We start from the raw sequence: 19841 nt of genomic DNA on the forward strand, positions 1-19841 counted from the left end.
CCTTAAAAAATGTGCATTAATGCTAACATAAATGAATAGAGCTAGCCAGCAAACTATTTTTTTTCCTGTATATCTAACAGCTGATGTAACTGTAAAAATTAAACAAAAGAGTTAAACAACCATCAATACAACTGTTTTACATCATTGGCCTCTCAAGGCTAAATATTTACAGGTGAATCTGCCATGCTTTAATTGAAGATTCTCTCAAAACCTTAAAGTTCACAAAAGACAACTATAAGGAGTTCCTTTTTTGTTTCTTTTTTTTTTTCTCCCTTTTATTTTTCTGCAGGCAACAGTCGTGGGTACAACAAATTGTCTCTTTGGAGAGGACCAAGAATTATTATTCTGTCAAAATTTGGGCTAGTTGCACGCTTTTATGTGTGTATGTGTGTATATGTGTTTAAAGGGTACTTTGTTTTCACCCCCAAATGAAAGATCCGACCTATAAAGGAGAAAGAGAAAAAAACTTCAAAAGCACCTAGTGTTTATCTTTTTGTATCTAAAGAAAAGAAAACGTGTGTGCGTGTATATATGTATATGTAGACACAGAGGCATACATGTGTATACGCACACACATATACACACACACCATCCCAAGTACACAAGCACACACTGACTATGGCAGTTCAAATACGTAGGCCATCTGGTGAGAGCTGGCATTTGTAGTGTCCTTTCTGAGACTAATCTACTGAAGTGAAGGGAATGTTTTTGTGGAGATTAGGGTTCTGACTGTGCCGATTCCGGCTTCGCACAGAGGAGAACATCATATTGCAACCGGGGACTTTGCACTTGTGCATTTCTCGCAAATGCACGGTTTTGTAGTGCACCCGCAGGGTCCCCTTGTTGCTGTACATCTTGTGGCAAATGTTGCACATGATCCCACCATTGCTCCCGGACAAGCTGTTGAACATCAGAGATCCTGAAACGTCAGCCCCGAGGCTGCCAGCGAGGGTGGGGACCTCGGCCTTGTGCGCCGACTCCCCACTGTCACTCGCCCCGTCGATGTCATCCAGGAGGATCCCCTCGTCGCTGCCTGCGTCGGATTCTCTGGAGGAATGGATGCTGCTGCTGGACTGGAGGCTGGAGGTGGTGCTCAGGTCCAGGACCATGTAGTCCTCCGCCATGCCCCTCCCGTACCCGTTCAGGTGGGAGTCTTCTGTCCCCGCGGGAGAGGAGGCGTCTTCCCTGACGTCGAGCCCCAAGGGGTGCTGGGCACCATAGATCTTCATCAAAAATTCATCCCGGAGGTCCTTGCTAAGGGAGGGCTGCGATGAGTCCAGGCCCATGTCATCGAGTTCTTTGGTCAACAGTTTACGATGGAGATTGATGTTGGCACTGTGTCTAGGAAAACAAGAGGGAAGGGGGGGGGTAGGTGTACAGGGAGTGGGGAGGGTGAGAAAAAGGAGAGCATTTTAAAATTGATTCAGCTTCCACTAGGCACCACATAAGCACATTCATTGCTAATGACACCCCTGTAAAAGCAAACATTTCCCCACATCCTCAGGATTTGGGAATAAGTGGTGGTGGGGAGTGCAATAAGGGGAGCTTTTCATTAACATAATTTTTATAAGAGAGTAAAATTCCTCAGTGGTAGGATGAATGCAAACCCATGCACCTTTTCCTGAATGATTGTTCTGTTCGTTTTACACTGTAGCAGCATCAGCTGCAGAGAATCTCACAGCAGAGATTTGAAAAAATACATTAAATAGGATAAAATGATGGAAACGTTCTGCTTGTCTAAAGTGAACAATTTGAATTTACCTAAAAACAAAACGAAAGCCTTTTTTTTCAACAGCAAACACTTTTAGAGGTATAAAAAGGATCCCTTTTTTAAAAAAGTAAATAGTCTAGATAATTTAGGGTTCACTTGACAAAATAATGACTTGTTCCCCCTCACCTTCCTACACTGCAAGTTTTAGGTGGGAAAAACAATTAGCTTAAAAGGTTAGCAATTTGAAATAGGGTTACAGACTGTCTTTAAGCATAAATCCCTTTTTGCAGAATGGTTTGGGATCTCAGCTAAATCTAATAGTAAAATACATTTACTTCCAGAAGCTGCTACATTTTAGAGTTGAAAATGTTTTCAAGTAATTTAAGTTTTAAAATTTAATTCTGGAAAAAAAAAGCTGAAAAACAGAAGTTGGCTTTTTAAATAAAACCCACCCACCCTTTAAAAAAAATCACACTCAACAACAGAAAAAAACCCAAAGGGACCAAAAAAGAAAAAAACCCACACACAATAAATACAAAAAAAAAAAAAATCAAGCACAATAATAACACATGGTCCCTCTATTTTAACAACTGGAGTCCATACTTCTTAGACAAGCAAAACTTTTACTCTACTCACTGAATGCTTTGCTTGCATTAAAAGAAAGAAAGAAAAAAAAAAAGATAGGATTTGTCCCAGAGCATCCATAGGGATGTCATGATTTACCAAAGCCTGATAGGTTATTATCTGTCTGAAAACATTGCCTTTGTATTTATATCCCCCATTTATTTTTAAAGTGCCCTTGGGCATATACCTCTCTCCACCTGCAAAGGCTCACGTTTGACACGTACCTAAATTGAAGGCTACCCTTCCAAAAAGTAAACCAGTAAATAAATATACAGATACAGAAAAGCTTCTCAATAATGGCAGAAGCTCTACATCTTAGAGAAGTAATTGTGATAACAGAAATTGATAATAGAAATGACCTAGAATGGCCAGCATCAAGTTCAACAGACCTCCTGATTATAATTAAAAAGTATGGAAGACCGAAATGAGTCACTCCATTTGGTGACAAGCATGGCTAATATTTCTTAGAGATGGTTGAGAGGTATGTGCCTCAGAGACAAGAAAGGTGGGAAACACTTCTCCACCTTTCCACACAAGACAATATACAGCACTCCGGGTTTGAAGGGGCAGAGGGGCGGCAGCCCTCTCCACACTGCACTTAGGAAGGCTGAGCTTACCTTGTGATAATAAGATCAGCTTTCTAATCTTTTGCTAAATCGATCACAAAAGAAAGCAAGAATGAGAGACAGAGAAAAAGAGAGAGAAGGAGAGAGAGAGAGAAAACAAATTCACATTCTAGACATCTGGTTTAAAAAAAAACTTAAACAATAACATAGGGATTTAAAATGTTCTGATCACAAAATCATTTTGTCATAAGCGATCATCTCATATGCTGTCTTGATGATTTTTCAGATCAGCCGCATCATCCAAAAAATCATAAATCAAATTAAGATAAACCAAATTCACAGCATCATCATCATCCATAAATGAGTTCTGCACAAATGCATGCAGTGTGCAGATATGTGAATGATGAACAGAAGTGGTCCCCACGGTCCCTGCTCTGACACAGTTGCTCCCCGTCTCCTTGCTGTCAGATGGCAGATGACTCCAAGTGCAGGTTGCTAAGCAGAGTGTAGAAAATGCCTACTGTGAAGTCTTTCCCCTGACATGTAGGTATGACACCACCAGAGTTATTACAGGAATGTGGAAGTAGAGTGACAGTACATACTGTCAAACAATCTACTGATAAAACAATCTGCCAACCACAAGCAGCTCACGAAGTCCTACCCCTCTGTGTATTATTTTTAACACCCTCCCTCCCCTCCCTTTCTTAATTTCACAAGCACACATTTTGCGATGACTTTAGTCTAGAACTCCGTTGCTTCTCGCACATCTGCAGTTACCACTTCCTAGATTCACTGCTGAGAAAACAGCAGCCAGACACACAGCAGTCACATCACAAGACACACTGAATAAGGAAGAATAAATTAACATCGACAAAAGGACACACTGATCCCCCAGATGGACACATCTTTCCGACGATGACTTGTGAAATTGCACATCTCCACTGCTATGTTACCAGGAAGAGATGTTTCTCTTCATTTCTCACTTACAGCAATAGAAATCTGTAATCGAATTAGATGATGTACCAGCCCTCAATATCTGTCAGCCAAACAATGTGCAGAAATGTGTAGACCAGCTCTGGCACTCTGTTCAACAGTGTCCCTTTTCCGCTGTCAGCAGTACTGTTGGCCTCTGCTAATATAATTACATTGGCTTTTATTCAATTAAGTGCCATCCCTTGCTTAAAAAAAAAAAGCTACTTTATCAATTGATTCAGGTGTAATGCAATAATAAAGATGAACTCATGGCAGTGCATTAGCTCTGCTGTTCATAACTTCAGTACACGGGTTCATTCGTGGTAGTCGATTTCCATTATGCAACCACAGTTCAAGAGAATTGATTCTTTTATGTTCATTTCTTAATCTGCTTTCATTTTTGTTTAATAATCCTCCTAAATGCCATATGCAAAATACTTGAACTGGGGATGGGAAGAACGTGCTGTGGAAAGCTTACTGGTCCACTCTCATGATGGCGGGCTTGTTCTAACTAACTCCAGTACTACTGGGGTGGAAAGAGGCAAAGCAAGAGCAGGAGGGAGAGAAGACCGATTCTTTAGCGTCCCGATCCTGTGCCTCCAGAGGTTAGGTTCAGCCTCCACAGAATGGACAAAAGGCAGCACTTGATGTTAACAGAGACCTGGACTCAGTCAATCCAAACCCTGAACTGTCAGAGAACACTGCCCAAGGAAGAGAGACAAACACCTGGGGTTAACAGCAACTTACAAGTTTACTTGGATCCAAAAGAAAACCAAAGAGGTAAAAAGAAAGGGAAGACGGAAGAGACGCAGAAAGAAGTCACGCCAACGGACTATCGGACGTACAGGGAAGAGGATCCTAAAATGGGAGGAAGACCAGAGAATGCTGGAAACGGGAGGACCCGCAGCAGAGGAAGCAGTCAGCAGCTGTCTGTAAGAAGGAGAAGGGGGACTGCAGACAGGAGCCAATTCTGAGTTCTCCAGAGAGAGTTTTTCTAGAAAATAAACCCTAGTGTTCTGAATATTTATCTCCAGAAGAGAGGCAAAAATAATCATGAACAAAAACCATATTAGAACTTACTATATTTTATAAGAATGTCAACAGTACAAAAGCTGTTTCTCTTTGCTTTGATTAGGTAGGTAAAACCGATACTCCGAGGAGGCAGCTTCCTCTTACAGAAAAAACAAAAATGACTGGGATGGAGAGAAAAGGTGAGTTGATAAGTGGAAGGGGTAAGGATCTGATCTCACTGGGGAGTTCGTCAAGAGAGTAGGCCAAAATTTAGTCCCAAGATGGTCACTTTCAAGAAGAACATACGCTATACCTCATTCAACCTCAAGTCTCTTGCCAGCTCAAGTAGAACACTTTGCACTTCGGACATAATTACATTTATTTGACTTCAATCAATAATATGCAGCCTTACAGAAACTTTCCCCAAAATACACTGTAGAAGAGAAAACAGTGATCCCAAGATTGGAAGCACGTAACAATATTTAAGAAAAGACACTGATAATACAGCAGAGGATAATTCTGACCCTATCACACCCCACTGTGGTGTAAGGTAATGATATATAATTAGGGAATGATACAGTCCTATAACCTAGGCTATGCCTGGAATCACAAATGTTTCCTCTGACCCTCTGTACTCTTCCCTACCCTTTCTGTACTGAGTTTACCAAAGGCCTCTTGGAAACTGAGAGCACCCTCAAAAGCAAAAAAGTCATGAAACCGATATGATATAGGGGAGGTCATAAAACCAAACTTACTCCACGAAATGCTGAGTGGAAGTACTCTAGCTGGATTCAAGTGGACTACCAGTCTTTTTCGGTTTATTTAATGAAAACATATGTCAATTATATGTCAGTTTAAAAAAAAAAAAAGAAAAAAAAACTACCATGCAACCACAGAAGACACCAAATCCAACACAGTCAAGCAAATGCAAGTGCCCTTTAGAGAAAGTCAGTACTGTCTTGAGCTTTTCTTTTCTCACGTTTCTCTTTCCAAGCTTGTTCAAGTGCCCAGTTCAACTTAATGCAATGTTTAATCATAAAAATAAAAATTAAACACATTAAATACATTAAAAAGAAAAAGCGTTTTGAGATTTTTAACTTCGGTTTTGAGAGGAAGGAACTTTAAAAAAAAAAAAAAGTCTCATGACCGAAAGAGAAAATCAAAATGTGGTTGTCCAAAGTGAATAGTAAATCAAGCTATAGGTTACATGAGAAGCTGAATCTAACCTTAATTCTTAATCAGTTCTGAGCCATTCTAAACTTGGTGAATTGAAACAAAATACTTGATAATTAATTACAGTGCCTCAGGTGAAATGGAATTGAGGCTCCATCTTGGAGCTTTTGCCTTGATTTTTTCTGCTCACCTCTGTCACTCCACACACACACACACACGCGCGCGCGCGCACACTTCTCATATTGTCCAGAATGATCACAGTGATGTATACACAGCAGATACCACTATATATATATGGGGTGCGTGTGTATGTGTGTGTATATGGGGCAGAGAAATGTTATTTATATACAGTCTGGGAAAATCTAGACGCTGGGTTTGAGTGTATTGTGGGATACTGAGCCAATATTCCTGATCAGAAATTAAATCTGCTAACCAAATCCACAGAAATGAAGAGTTAAAACCTCTGCCCCTCTTTAGTTCTCTTCTCATCTGATTGCTAGGACACTATCTGTTGTCCTTAATGCCTCAAAAATATTTGTATCGTCATTAATTGATGCCTTACAGCCCTGTGAAGTAAACGACATTTTGGTTAGTATACATTTTCTGTAAAACAAGTAGTTGCTCTAATAGGCTAATATTTAAAGAGTTTTCTCCAAAAGAGCCAAAAACCATCCCTAGCTCAGGAAATTCAATGTAAAATTCTAGTGAACAATGCTCCCAAAACCCCCAGAAGTATAGAAGTACATAATAAATGCAAGAAATAAAAGCTAAGCAAATTCTTGCAAATTAAAAGTATGAAATTCAGTCACTTCAATCCCTTTCAATATAAAACAAATCATCCATACTGGTCACGCAGACAGTTCCCTCTACATTCAAATTATTCACTTGAAGATAAGCTCCCACCAAACTCTTTAGGGGTTTAGCTAATTTACTGCACAGATACGGCACGTCTGTTGTAATAACAGGTAGGATGTATTGGGGTCGACCATTTATCAGAATTAGACTTCTTTTCTCAATTCACAGTGAATTATGCTGCCTACATGACTCCCCTCTCTCAGAGCCTGCCATCCCCGTACGGCCCCTAACGTGGCAGGCGAACAAAATTGACAGTCTCATCTTGTCAACAAGGGACGATTCTCCTGAGAAGCCATTTAACTTTGCCGAGGAAGCAATGTATTAATGTGCCTGTCCCGGGAATGTTAATCATCTTCAAGCTTCCGACCTAACTTTGACGTGAACGAAATCACCAAATTTGTTTACTAAATGAATCGTAATATGCTAATAAGAAAGCATGACATATATGGAAAAGCCAAACAGATGGTTTGTTTACTCCACTTTGCAACTTTATAAATGTGGTAACTCTGAAGATGTTAGTGAGAATTACTGGTTTGTTGGCAGAGGTGAACGTGTCTCTCGCATACTAAATCTGGCACTACGGTTACAAAACAATTTGTCATTGCTGTGGAATGCATAAAAAATGTTAATGTAGTAATGGCATTTAGGAAGGCAGATTGGTGGATGGAAAATGTCTATGCTGGATGCTCAGGTTAAGTGCAGAATTGATATCCAACGCTGTTCCCTAACCATTTTACTTCTGAGTTGTATCTGACACATCGAGGCTTCTGGAGGGTGCTTGATTATTCGATAGATAACCTGTTGCGCTGTAATGTGAGACGCGTGTTACACTGTGAATAGGATTATGTTTTCACAGCATTTGGAAATTTTCTCAATCAGGCAGCTCTTATGGTGCTCAGTTTACTACCAACGTTGGGTAAGAAAAAGCAAGGCGGTTCACCCTGGCATCTTTTAAGGACTTAAATAAATCTGAGCTAGAATTTTGAGATTTATATTTACCCTGGATGAACTAGCCGTCAAGTCTTCATCCCTTGTTTTATTGTCTTACACAGAGTTTAGAAGACCTATTTCCAAAATAATAAGAATGCATTTTTCTCTAGATGCTCAAATTTCTTCTCCTATTTAAAAATAAGCTATCTTTTCTAATGTGGACAGAGTGGAACATCAGTTTCTCTCATATCTTTTTCAAAGGAAATACTTCCTAAGACTAAATATCCAAGGTTTTATAGCGTTAAAACGGTTAATTTATGATCTTTTAAAAAGACAACACTTGGGATGTATGAGTTCCCCAAGAGGGGGGGGACAGAATTTTGTAGACAATATTATAACTTAGCTATGGCCTTATCTAGAATTGTGTTGAAAAATGAAACTACTTAAGACACATGAACAAAAAGAATGTGCAAAATCTAATTTATGTCTTTGGTTAAACAATGTCAAAACTACCAGCTGAGACAGCAAAACTTCAGTTAAGCAACCAGCAACGCACCTATGCTACTAAACATTTCAATGTTTAGCAACATTCAGATGATTTCTTTGAAATTCTTTTTACTTTTGATTCACAACAAGCATAGCCACAGAAGCAGAATTTTGTATGAAAAAAGTGCTTATTCCTCCCCAAATCATGAACCATTTTCTCCAACTTCTTAGTTCCATATATATATTCATAGTGAAACCACCACGAATCTTGTGGGATTTACCTGGTGTATCACCATACAGTGAAATTTCTACCTGTCTGCAGAAGAGAAGTGAGAGAGCAAAGTGAGCTAAAGAAACCCCTGCATTCGTCTTGCTGCCCAAGGATCACTTTGGAGCAAGAAACATAAGCGGCTATTCCAGCCTGGCGCTTCTATCTCATTTGAAACATCTCCTCATTCCTGACCAACAAAGAAAATTTCAATAGAGTACTTTTACTGGTTTAACAACAGTGAGCTCCTGGGATAGTCAACGTGCTAAGCCTTTTCCAAGGAGAGAAGAAATCAGCAGCTCAAATATAATTAACCTTCCATTCTCAATGCAAACTGCCACACACAGGAGCTCTGCAGTCTATTAGCGAAATTATAATGGCCAACAGGCAGAAGCAAAATTGGTCAAAAAGTTGGCTGCTGCTGTCATATTTTTGGAATTATGATTAATGGCCCTAATAATGTGGATGATTACTGATATGTGTATCTCCAGCAGTTTATCATATTGCTCTGGCTGCCTACGTCCACAATAAGCAGGATGCTATCATTTACCTCTTTATTGAAGGCAATCCTTCTCTTGAAGGAGCATATTCTAATTGCTTCGTAATGTTTTATGTCTTGAACATTTCGCAGCTCTGGACCTTGCCAACTGTTTCGTGTCTACCATTGATTAATTACTGAATGTTTAATCAAAATTTAGAACCTAATGTAGTCATTTATGAGCACACTGCAGTGCCAAAGTAGTTAGGCTCTGCTCCCAAGTTTGGAGAGTGCTGAGTTCAAAATCAAATCCCAGCCATGCATGAGAATCCAAGAATTTCACCTTGGGTGCTCTGAGGTTGCCAATTCCATCTCTGCTGATGAATGGAAGGTAATCTAACTACAGGGTAAACAGCATCTTTACCTACCCTCTCCCCACTGGATTTCCCTTTCCTCTTTCTCGCGATTCCCTAATCAACAGAGCACCACTGACTGCTTGCTTCTGAGAGCAAGAAGGTTCTCGTGAATACCCATCACAAGAACATAGCTTTGAAGTGGTTAAACAAGTGAAAAATAATTTGCTGCGACAAATACATAAGTTTTTTTTTTTAATGTGGATTTTTTATGGTACTGTCATACAACCATTCACCGTTGAAGTTAAGTGTTTTTTTAATACCATTACTGAACTGCTGAAATGGATGCTAATATAGCTTGGAGTGCTAATGTCAAGTCCTGGTAATAAAAAAGACAGACTGCTGAATGAAATAATTTCAAGTAAAAAATAGAACAAAAGTGCTCTCTCTCTTGCTCTCCACTTTTATTGAATTGGGACTGACTGAGCCAATTGCTTTAGAAGTCTGTAAAACACAATTACTAGTGAGCGGACTGACCCCCCAGTGCCCCCTCAGTGACACAGCTGACTAAAAAGGCAGCAGAGTTAGAGCGGCTCCCCTCAGCTGGCCATCAGACCCAAGAGGCTTGCTTTTGAAGGTCTGTTGTTCTCATTGCCCAAATCTGTCTCCTTTGACTGAAAAAAATCTTATTCCCCATCCATGTGCTAAAGTAACTTCATACATCACTTTCTAAGATGAAGATGTCTCTTCTGGCAATTAAGGGTGATCTGTCTTTTGATATTCTTATTTATGTGGGTGTTTACATATAAACACACATATACATTATATGGATGCATTTAGATGAGAATGTTAGCATAATTTTTGAATAGCTAGTAATAATTCAGATTGACATATGCAATAGCAACGTTGAGGCGCCACTTACGTATGTTCGGGTAGAAGCACTTGGCTTTTTTCTCTTAAGGTAAAGTCAAAGTAATTAGAGCAAGCAAGAAAAAGAATTAAACTAGAAGTAGGTAACATTTTCCCCCCTAGTTAATAAAAGAAGTAATAAACTCCATAAAGTACTAGAGTTAAGATCACCAACACTTCAGGCATAACAGCTTTTCACCAGGAATTTACAACTCCTGTTTTAATTCAAGCAGCTAGCATTAGGACATAAAATCTAGGTATTTTAAAAGTGTAGTTTTATGTTAAATAACTGAAGAAAAATTGTTCTTTCCTGAAAAGCATTCTTTTCTCCTCCTTCTCAGCTTGCTTCTCTCTCACACGTGCACACACACACTTGGCACTGAAGAATTAAAGTTAGTAAATCCCTTTTTTATGACACTGTAATTTTTTGGCAAGTGTAAACTCCTTTTATATTCTGCCACATTCATTTATTTGAAGCTTGTGGGAGTCTTACGGCAAAAACATTGAATTATTTCTGAGAAGGCTTTTTTAAAAAAGAAATGCCTTCTAGCCCAACCTTCACTATGAAATTTCAACAGAGAAAGAAAAGTCTGTGTTCTTCTTAGCACAAGAAGAAGAACAACAAAAATGATCATTCACAGCAAGAGAGAGCTGGCAGAAGCCTCTCACCTTAAGAGAGAGCCCATCTTCCCAGGACTGATACAAGCAAATACTAATATATGTGTGAAGTCTTATAACCTGCTTCCAGGTGGGAAACGGCCTATGTTTTTTAAAAAAGAAAAGACTATCTAGAAAAACAAATATTGCAAATGAATAATTATGAGAAAGAATCACACCGAGAGAAAGTCTATCAGAGGATCCGGGTAGACGGTGGTGGACCCAAGGGAGACGGAAATCAGGAAGATGACCCTTTCAGAGTGGTGCTATCATGAAAATTACTACCTGTGTATTCAGTATGTGCATTCTGCTCTAAATGCTATTTTTGCCTGAATTTTCGAGTTTGCAGTGGCGAGAGCAGTAGCTTGTTACCCTTTGAGGGAAGATAAGGATAACGGGTATTATAGAAGCATTACGTTTGTGCAGAGGAAGTTACGTAGCCACAAGAGATTGAATGTTACTCCCATCAATAGAAATTTGTAAAAATTTCTTTGTATCATGGAGAGAAAGGCCTCTGCCTGCCATTAAGCTTTGTTGTCTATTTTGTAGGCAGTTTGGTGGAAGTGACTGGTGTAGTTCTTGGACTGGAGGAGTGAAAGGTCAGCAGAGGCTTAAATGAGCTTGTCTTACATCCAGCTGGGCCAGCAGGAGGTCATTAGGAAGATCCGAGGCTCACTGTAGGCTTGACAGAGTCTCTCCCCATGATACAAGGAGACTGTTTTGCTCACTGCTCTTCTCCCAGGATATAAAAAGAAGCCCAGAGACGGGAATGACACCGAAGTTTATCTTACTACCAAAGTTTCGGTTGAGGAAGGCACAACTAGCAATTATTCAGAAGGGGGATTCATTTTGTTTGTTTGCCTTTGATGGAAAGTAATGGAGAGAAGTACAAAAGACCTACTGATCTCCTGGGTGTACTGTGAAACCAAACACAGTAACAGGGAAGAAAAAAACAAAACAAAACTCTTCCTTTAAAAGTCAGAGGACCTGCACAACTTCACCTTTTAAAAGAATTCTGGTAAAGGAGAGCTGCAGTTTGAATGGCAAAAATACAGGAAATGAAAAGGCTGATGCCTTAACATGTTCTCTTGTACCTGGAGAGGATTAACACGCTTTATTTGACAGCTAATTATGTTAGGGCAAATATACTAATAGTTATCTTAAGTTGGTGCTAAGCGGCTCATTTCTTGGAGGTATTGCCTGGTGAAATCATGTGTATTTATTTACTGAAAATCTGTCTTTAGAAAAGTTCTCTATAAGTTTCCAAACACAGAGAATGATGGAAGCAGTGGTTGTCGCTGTTGAGAAGGGGCTAACAGGAGGCAGGTAGCATGTTTTCGCATCTTCACCTCTGCTCTTAATGTATGCAGTGGCTCGTCAGAGGTAGCTCATGTTAATTTATTCCTGCACACCTGTACAGGGCTGGAAGTCAGGTACTCAGACAAGCAAAAACTATACATCTCTGCTTTTTAGGTACAGCTACCTAGAGGCCTATATAGGAACAAATTTAGTTCTGGAGACATCAGCAGGTTTTAATAAACCAAATACAGATGTCTTATCCCATACAAATCCAGGAGTTTACATGTTTAAATCTGGACAGACTTAACTAGCAATCAAAGAGAAGGTTCACACTTGGCACCAACGGTTGCCTCGTATTTATTTATAAGTCACCCTGACCAAATATTATTTTGTTTTTAAATCTATTCATGGGGCTGAATCGCCTTTCCTACACCTTGAAGATCAACCATATATGCTGACCCTTCTGATAAAATTCAAGATAAACTGTGGCAATTAGTGGCCACTATTCTCAGAGGAAGAGAGGAACAAAGATGCAGGCCATCTAGTTTCTGTGGACAACATCTTCGTTATAGTGGCCAATGTAAAATCTATTTATGTCTGTTTTAGTGATTGCCATTAAATAGATTATCATATTAGCAAATGACAAGGAATTTGGGGGAAGAGGACAGAAGGGCTTTTATTTGTCTGAATAAAAACCAAATGTAATTTATAAATGGGGTTGATCCATGGCCACTCAGCCCTCGTGGGGATCAAAAAACATGACAGAGGACGAGAAATGACCAAAGGAAGCCAGGCCCAGCCAATTCTATGACACTATCTTCAAGAAAATGTCCTTTCTGAAGACTGTAGGTTCTAGGCCAGTTGGAATTTCTTCTTCCCAGGGAGTATTTTCATATGTTTACTTCAAAACCCAGGGTCAGCTTTCCTGTTCCCTGACAGAACATCATCTTGGCAGAAAAATCAAGCGACAAACAAGAAAGAAGTTATACGGTGTTTAGAGAGACTGTCCGGTGTAACACGACACACTGTTATCAGTATACACTTAAATACTTCAGCCACTGCCTTACAGTTCTATAGTTCTTTACAGGGAAAATAATTTACATTTTACTTCTAGAACTTGGAGTAAAAATCACCCTAACGACCACCTAGCGACCAGATGAATTGGAGTCTGGGTATACTGGCTTGCTCTTTGTCATTAGTGTGGAATGGTCCTCTTTGCTTTCTAATTTATTAAACTCACACTCAGTCACAGCTGTATAGAAAAGGACACCTCTGACACTGCGCTTGGACTCCTCAGCCCTCACAAGCCTTGCTTGTGCCCCACTCTCTCTCTCTCTCCTCCTCCCTTTCTGTGACTTTACACAAAGAATATTCTTGCTTTTCAAAAAGCCTTCAATCTGATCTTATAAAACCGAGAAAGACCATAAGCAAAGACTTGGAAATCTCTGCTACCTAGCCGTCAAATCTAAAACACAGCATTTAACATCTTTCTGCTTCCGTCCTACTAACAAACAGCCTATCTGGGAGCAAACACGCAACTCCCTCGTGTATATAACCATCTTGGAGGAAGCGCAAGAAGACCTGTTTCTCTCTCCTGTAAGGTGTTCTAAGCCCAAAGACAAGAAGGCTGCTTTCGTAGACAGAAGGAAGAGGGTCATTCTGTTAGTTTTATCACAGGCATCCCAGAAACCCGGTAGCCTTGCACACTTCAGCCCCCACTCAGAATGCCTTCTAATGCTTTATTTGCACCAGGAAGATGTTGTGGAGTCCAGGATGGATGAGTCGAGACTCTGGGGCGAGGAGAGAAATGGGCGAGGACACGGCAGGATTAAAGGCAAAGGAGGATTTCTGTTTGGGAAGGTATGTTGGCTCAGAGAAAGGTAAGGAAACTTATCCTAGCTTCATAGTGAATTGAAGAGGAGAAAAGCAGGGACACAAAATTCCTGGGGTTCTTGTGACTGACACAGTACAAGTGAAGAGAAAGAGGAAGATAATATGTCTGAGGGGTAGATTCAAGATGTGAGGCAAGAGGCTTTGTGAGTAAGGAGATTAAATTACAAGTCGTTCTTAGTTGATCAAATGACAATAAAAGGCTGAAACAGGAGTACAATTATAGTGCAACTGTGTTTCCTGAGATGCAGGAAGAGGGTGGTACCCCAATGGCATCACTGTTTTTGCTTATTCAGTGGTAGTTACATTCACATCATATATTAACTCAAGTCATAGACTCAACAAGGATGAACTCTTCTTAAAAAAAAAAAAAAAAAGTCAAAATATCAAGAGTTTTTGCTATGTTTTTACCATGAGGTCAAAAGATTTGCAGATTCTTGAAAAGCAAAATTTCATGTGAGAATCAAGACTTTCTTGTACAGTATTTTTTTTTAATTTGCTTTTTATCATGTGTGACAAAACTCCAGAATTAAAAAGATTAGGCATGACGTGCTATTTCACCCATATGTAATGTAATCACCTGTCTTCTGAGGTTTGCAATCTCTTCTGTGACCGAACATATATGGGAGAATATCTGTATTATGCTTCTCACCTAGAATATCCTAGTTATCCTAGGCACTGGTCTAAACTTCTGTATGGCTGGTCACTCATGAAACTCTCAATCCTTACAATAAAATTAGAGATTGAAATATTCTTCTGCTATCAATCAATCAATCAATCAATCAATGTTTTTCCTCAGACAAACCACCCTCTCCACAGTACCTCCTTATACATTAGGACATAAAAACACAAGCGCTTGCGTTTTCTAGTGGCTTGACATAAATGAAAGCACCAAGCTTCCGGTGTTGTAGCCTTTGGTCCCAGAGCCATTTATTCCAGTGTCATGACTTGCAGTATTTTCAGCAAACCAACTAAAACTGTGATAGGAATGCATGCAAATAAGCTTAAATTTTGGCTTGTCTTCAAACAAACACTCCATTTCCATAAATATTTTATGCAGGTTTTCATGAGTCTTTTATTTTTGTTAAAAAAAAAAAAATCCAATGCATTAACCTCATTATCACAAGTGCACTATTTCAAACAGAAAAGAATGAATATTGCTCACAAACTTGGGGGGGGGGTTGGGTATAGTATTATATTTTATTATTCAAAGTCTAGCTATCTTATCTGCCGTATTCTGGGGCTGTCGATGATAACCTGGAACTGAAGAGAACTTGTTGACCGTAAAACATTTTTACAGAACAAGGTAAATGGGGGAGGGGGGATTTTTAAGAAGGGAGATTTCTCTTCAAAGCATGTTCTGAGTTGCACAAAGAAAGCCACTTAAGTTTTTTCTCAGAGATTCTGCTTTTCATACATTGATTGGGCCGCTTATATTTTAGTACAAAGGAAGATACATTTTAACTTTCATTTTAAAAAGATTGAACTTTTAAAAAAAGCAGAGCATTCTAGTGACAGATCACTACCTTTCAGTGTACTTCTATTACATGTTACTTTGTCAGAGACCTCTGCTCACCTGATAAACACGAGAATTTGGGTGGTGGCTCTTTGGAAACGTCCTAATTCATTTTGTTTCTTCTACATATGTTGATTTTTACCATGTAAAAAAATTTCCTCCAAAAATATTTTTAAAAGGCACTGGAAAACCAAAAACCACATCCAATATGATGGGAGGAACTAACTGTGTGACTCTAGTTGGGCTAGCGTATCATGTAAATGCTCTGTTCACAAGCTTATCTCCGCAAGGGTAGGACAACTGTGTTACCCCACCACTGACCACCTTGACACATTCCATTTATATCACATTTTCTTTAAGATTGAAAAAGACCACTGTAGGTTTAGGACCAGCTGCTTCTGTTTAAGCCCAACTGTTTCAGAGCTGCAGCTACATAGCTAAGGTGTGATGTCATCTCAAGGCTGGACATAATATATTCTAACTGATCCTCAAAGTACATGCATGCCTCCCCTTCTGTGCATAATTCCCACGACAGACTATATTTTAGAGATGTGCTCAAAGACACTGTAAAGTTAAAGTAACCCACATCACCATACCATTTCCCCGTATCAACAATTACTTTGGTCCCGTTTTCTTCTGATATTTTTATGACTCTTAAAGAATTCAAGGACATACTAAATACTCATGTAAGAACGATAACATTTCTGGTTATACCTACGGAGATGCAGGCTGTCTCGATGTCCTGGACCTATGGTTCTTTCCATCCGTAAATTTCTGTTTCTATATTGGATAAATATGTGTGTATGAAGATAATATATTGATTTAATTAAAAAGCCACATGGCAAAGCAGAAATATATATAACAGAAGCTGCGGCTTCTAAGTGAAGGTTCACGGGGAAGCAGGGAACTGTGTACATAGTTAACTTATTCACACCTAGATGCATGGAAACACACATACACAGAGCACAGAGAAAAATGGCGTGCATTACTGGGTAAGATGGCATATGATTCTGCATGCTTAATCACAACAAGCACCAACTGCAACAATCCTTCACGAGCACGGCAGCTTGCGGGGGTCACGCGATCACTGTGGACAATCTTTACAGTGCATCAAAAACATCTAAGCTGGATTTTTTTAATGTTTCAAGTCCACCACGACTGGCACCCTCCACCCCCAGCAGGAGCAGCCAATGGAGATTTACTGACCTGTCTCTGCTTCGGCGAGAGGGGAAGGCGGCATTGCAGCCAGCCACCGTGCAGACGTGCATCTCTTTCAAGTGAACATTCCTGTAGTGAAGCTTCACGCTGTAGGAGCTTTTGAAACTCTTCTTGCACACATAACAGATTTTGGGGTCTGGGCTAGAACACAGATCACCTTCCGGGGAGAACTTTTGAGGGCTGCCGTAATTCAGAGATGATGTAAAACTCTCGTGCAGGGCTGCCATGCTGGCACCCCCGCCGTTGTACAGTCCGTACTGGCTCATGTAAAACATGTCATAAGTGGGATCTGTAAACTCTTCCTTCACCTTGATGGCGTCCTGGTGAGAGGGCTCACTGTGGTTCTCGCCCAGCCTCTCACTGTTCATCAGGACTTTCTCGCTCACCTCGCCGTGCATGTGCTCATCCCCTTCCATGGATTCCTCACCTAGTTTGGGCTCCGAAGACTCAGACTCGTTCTCGTAGTCCCGCTCAGGTTCTTGGTCCTCGGAAGTCATGCTGTCGGCCCTTCTTATCTCAGTCCTTGAAATGCACCGGGTCCTGCTATGCTTAGAAAAGTCCTTCACAGACATGCCTGGACTCATTTCCTCCTGCGAGTGGCAGTGATTGTCATGGCTCCCATCGTTGACCACAGCTCCGCCATCATTGGGGTCGTCGTCTTCATCGTCAAACTCATCGGCAGTATCAATAATTTCCTTCTCGATCTTCACAGGCATGCTGGACTTCCTGGGCTTCTTCTTGGGCGCCAGGTCGGCACTGGGCTCATGAGTGGCCATCATCACTACTGGCGCTGCTGGCTCAGAGGGTAATGGGGGGAGCTGCTCTATGGTACCACTGGTTGGAATGATGGGACTGGTCGGGAGGGAGGTTGGAGGACTCACCATTTCCCCCGGAGTGAGTAAACTTCTATAAAACGGAGGAACTGGTTGGACAGTCTTTAGCCCAGAAAACACCAGCTGGCTAGGGAGAGGATTCTGTAAGACGGGGTCTAGTGGGGGAGTGGTAAAACCCATTGGGGGCCGGCCAGGGCTTGTGAGTGTGAGATTTGATTTCGTACTTGCTATGACGGGGGTGGCAGCCCCTGATGTGGCCCGAATTAAATCTTTGTCTCGGTTATTCCTTAGCATAGGCATGTGAAGGCGAGGGTTAGGGTTCGCACTATGACGGTTACGGCTTCGGAGGGAGCTAAAGACCATGTTGCAACCTTCGATGGTGCACCGATGTTTGATCTTCAGGTGAACAGCGTTATAATGGATTTTGAGAGTACCTTTGTCATAGAACGTCTTCCCACACGCGTTACAGAATACTCTTCCTTTCCTAGAGGCTGACCCCATCCTTCTCATCCGGTGGATCCGGAATGAGCTTTTTGGGTGTTCGGTTTTGGACAGATCACTGACCGGGGCAGAATTCTGAATGGGGGACACGCAGGCTGGCTCAGTTTTGGGCTCCACATTAGTAATGCTGGTCAGGGCGTTTCTATTGGGCGTCTGGTCATTCTTGTAGGGTGTGGGAGACACTTCAGATTCACTGCTCTCGTTATATTCATTCTGGGTCGAAAGGCTGGGTTCCCGCAGCCTCAGTCCTGGTTGCTCTAACAGCAGCCCATTCGGAGGCAATCCTAGCAGCGGGGCTGAGACCGGGTTTATGTACTGGAATGGCAGCAGGAAGGCGAGGCTGTTGGGGATGTTTTCAAAGTGATGAATGCTGGAAGGGTTGCTGTTCTCTAGATGGGCAAGGAGGCTGGGACTCCTGGTGCGATTATTGCTCTCAATGAAAGTTCTGATGTCTGAGTCTGTCTTTGAAGACGGTACAGCTACGGCCTGCCCCTCTTTCTCCTGAATGGCCATCAGCTCCACAATGGATTTGGTTTCTCCGAACCGCAGAAACTGCTGAAGGGTGATGATTTCCTCTTCTCGAGACATGATGGCCCAGCGGTCCAGCACCTTGCCGGCAGCATCCTGGAGGCCACATCAAAGAAATGACAAAGACAAACACAAAAACTTATTGACTGTGCATGATTATTCAGTGCAACCGAAGGTGCTCTGTCTGTTCATGGAACACCGAGAGCAGAAAACAACATGCAAGCACGGTTAATACAAGTCGATCCACAAAGCATACTTTTCTGCCATGCCAATGTAGTCATTAGAGTCACAGTTAGAGAAACAGACTGAGTTTAACAATGTCAAAGCAAACAAAACGTAGACCACTGGGGCTCTGTGATCTAAAATGCCTAAACTACTGCTACTTTAACAACAATGGCCTATAGACTATGCAAGTATTTAGCATATATTAGTACAAGATGTGAACTCTTGCTGTGCAACCCAGTGTATGCAAACAAACAAACAAAAAAAGTACCTTAATCCTTATCAAACAGTGACACCATAGGAAGGAACTGAGTACATTATTCAAATTTTATTTCTTCAGCACAAGCGCTGGATTCAATGATGTAAATTCCTTTAAATAGGAGCTAATATGTGAATTTCTGAATCAAAAGGATGAACAAAGTAGCATTACCCCCCCCATATCCCCATTGCTATGCTGTGTTTTCCCCCCTCTTTAATGGCTCTATTTTCGTGTCATTTACCAGTAGCTTATTTCATAAGGTAGAGTAAGGAAAAACAGTAATTGCACTTTTCTGAAAATTGATTGTAATCCTATGATTCAAAGTTTGACTTAGACTTAGCGTATCTGACTTTTTATGATCTTGTTATAAATGACAGCTATACATATCTAGAAAGTAAACATGTGATGGATTTAGATAGAATAAATGTGTAAAAATGTTGTCTCTCAACATCCTCCTCTGATAGCAGAGGGAGTCCACAGAGAATACACATCAGTAATCACCAGGCTATGTGTTGTTAAATATACATTAAAAAGCATTTCACACTTTCATTTTTGCTAGTAACTATGAGATACGCCTGGAGG

The 19841-nt window shown here is 40.7% G+C and overlaps 1 protein-coding gene across 7 annotated transcripts in view; it reads right to left on the minus strand.

The window, feature by feature from the left end:
* Nucleotides 1-269: 269 nt before the first annotated feature.
* The window catches only part of BNC2 (basonuclin zinc finger protein 2), a 417670-nt gene continuing 398098 nt past the window's right edge, over nucleotides 270-19841 (minus strand). For 2 of the 7 annotated variants that reach the window (XM_007111985.4, XM_007111987.4), the window contains 3 exons: nucleotides 16905-18874; nucleotides 16413-16478; nucleotides 270-1341 (listed from right to left, as the gene is read on the minus strand). In XM_007111985.4, coding sequence (XP_007112047.1) covers nucleotides 681-1341; nucleotides 16413-16478; nucleotides 16905-18874 — 2697 coding nt within the window. In that variant the 3' untranslated portion in view covers nucleotides 270-680. Of the gene's footprint in view, nucleotides 1342-2952; nucleotides 2987-16412; nucleotides 16479-16904; nucleotides 18875-19841 lie in introns of all 7 variants that reach the window. The other 5 variants (XM_055087216.1, XM_055087217.1, XM_007111990.4 and 2 more) reach the window with 5 other exon arrangements.

Source organism: Physeter macrocephalus, chromosome 9, assembly GCF_002837175.3.
Source record: "Physeter macrocephalus isolate SW-GA chromosome 9, ASM283717v5, whole genome shotgun sequence".
In the NCBI taxonomy this organism is placed as follows: Eukaryota; Metazoa; Chordata; class Mammalia; order Artiodactyla; family Physeteridae; genus Physeter; species Physeter macrocephalus.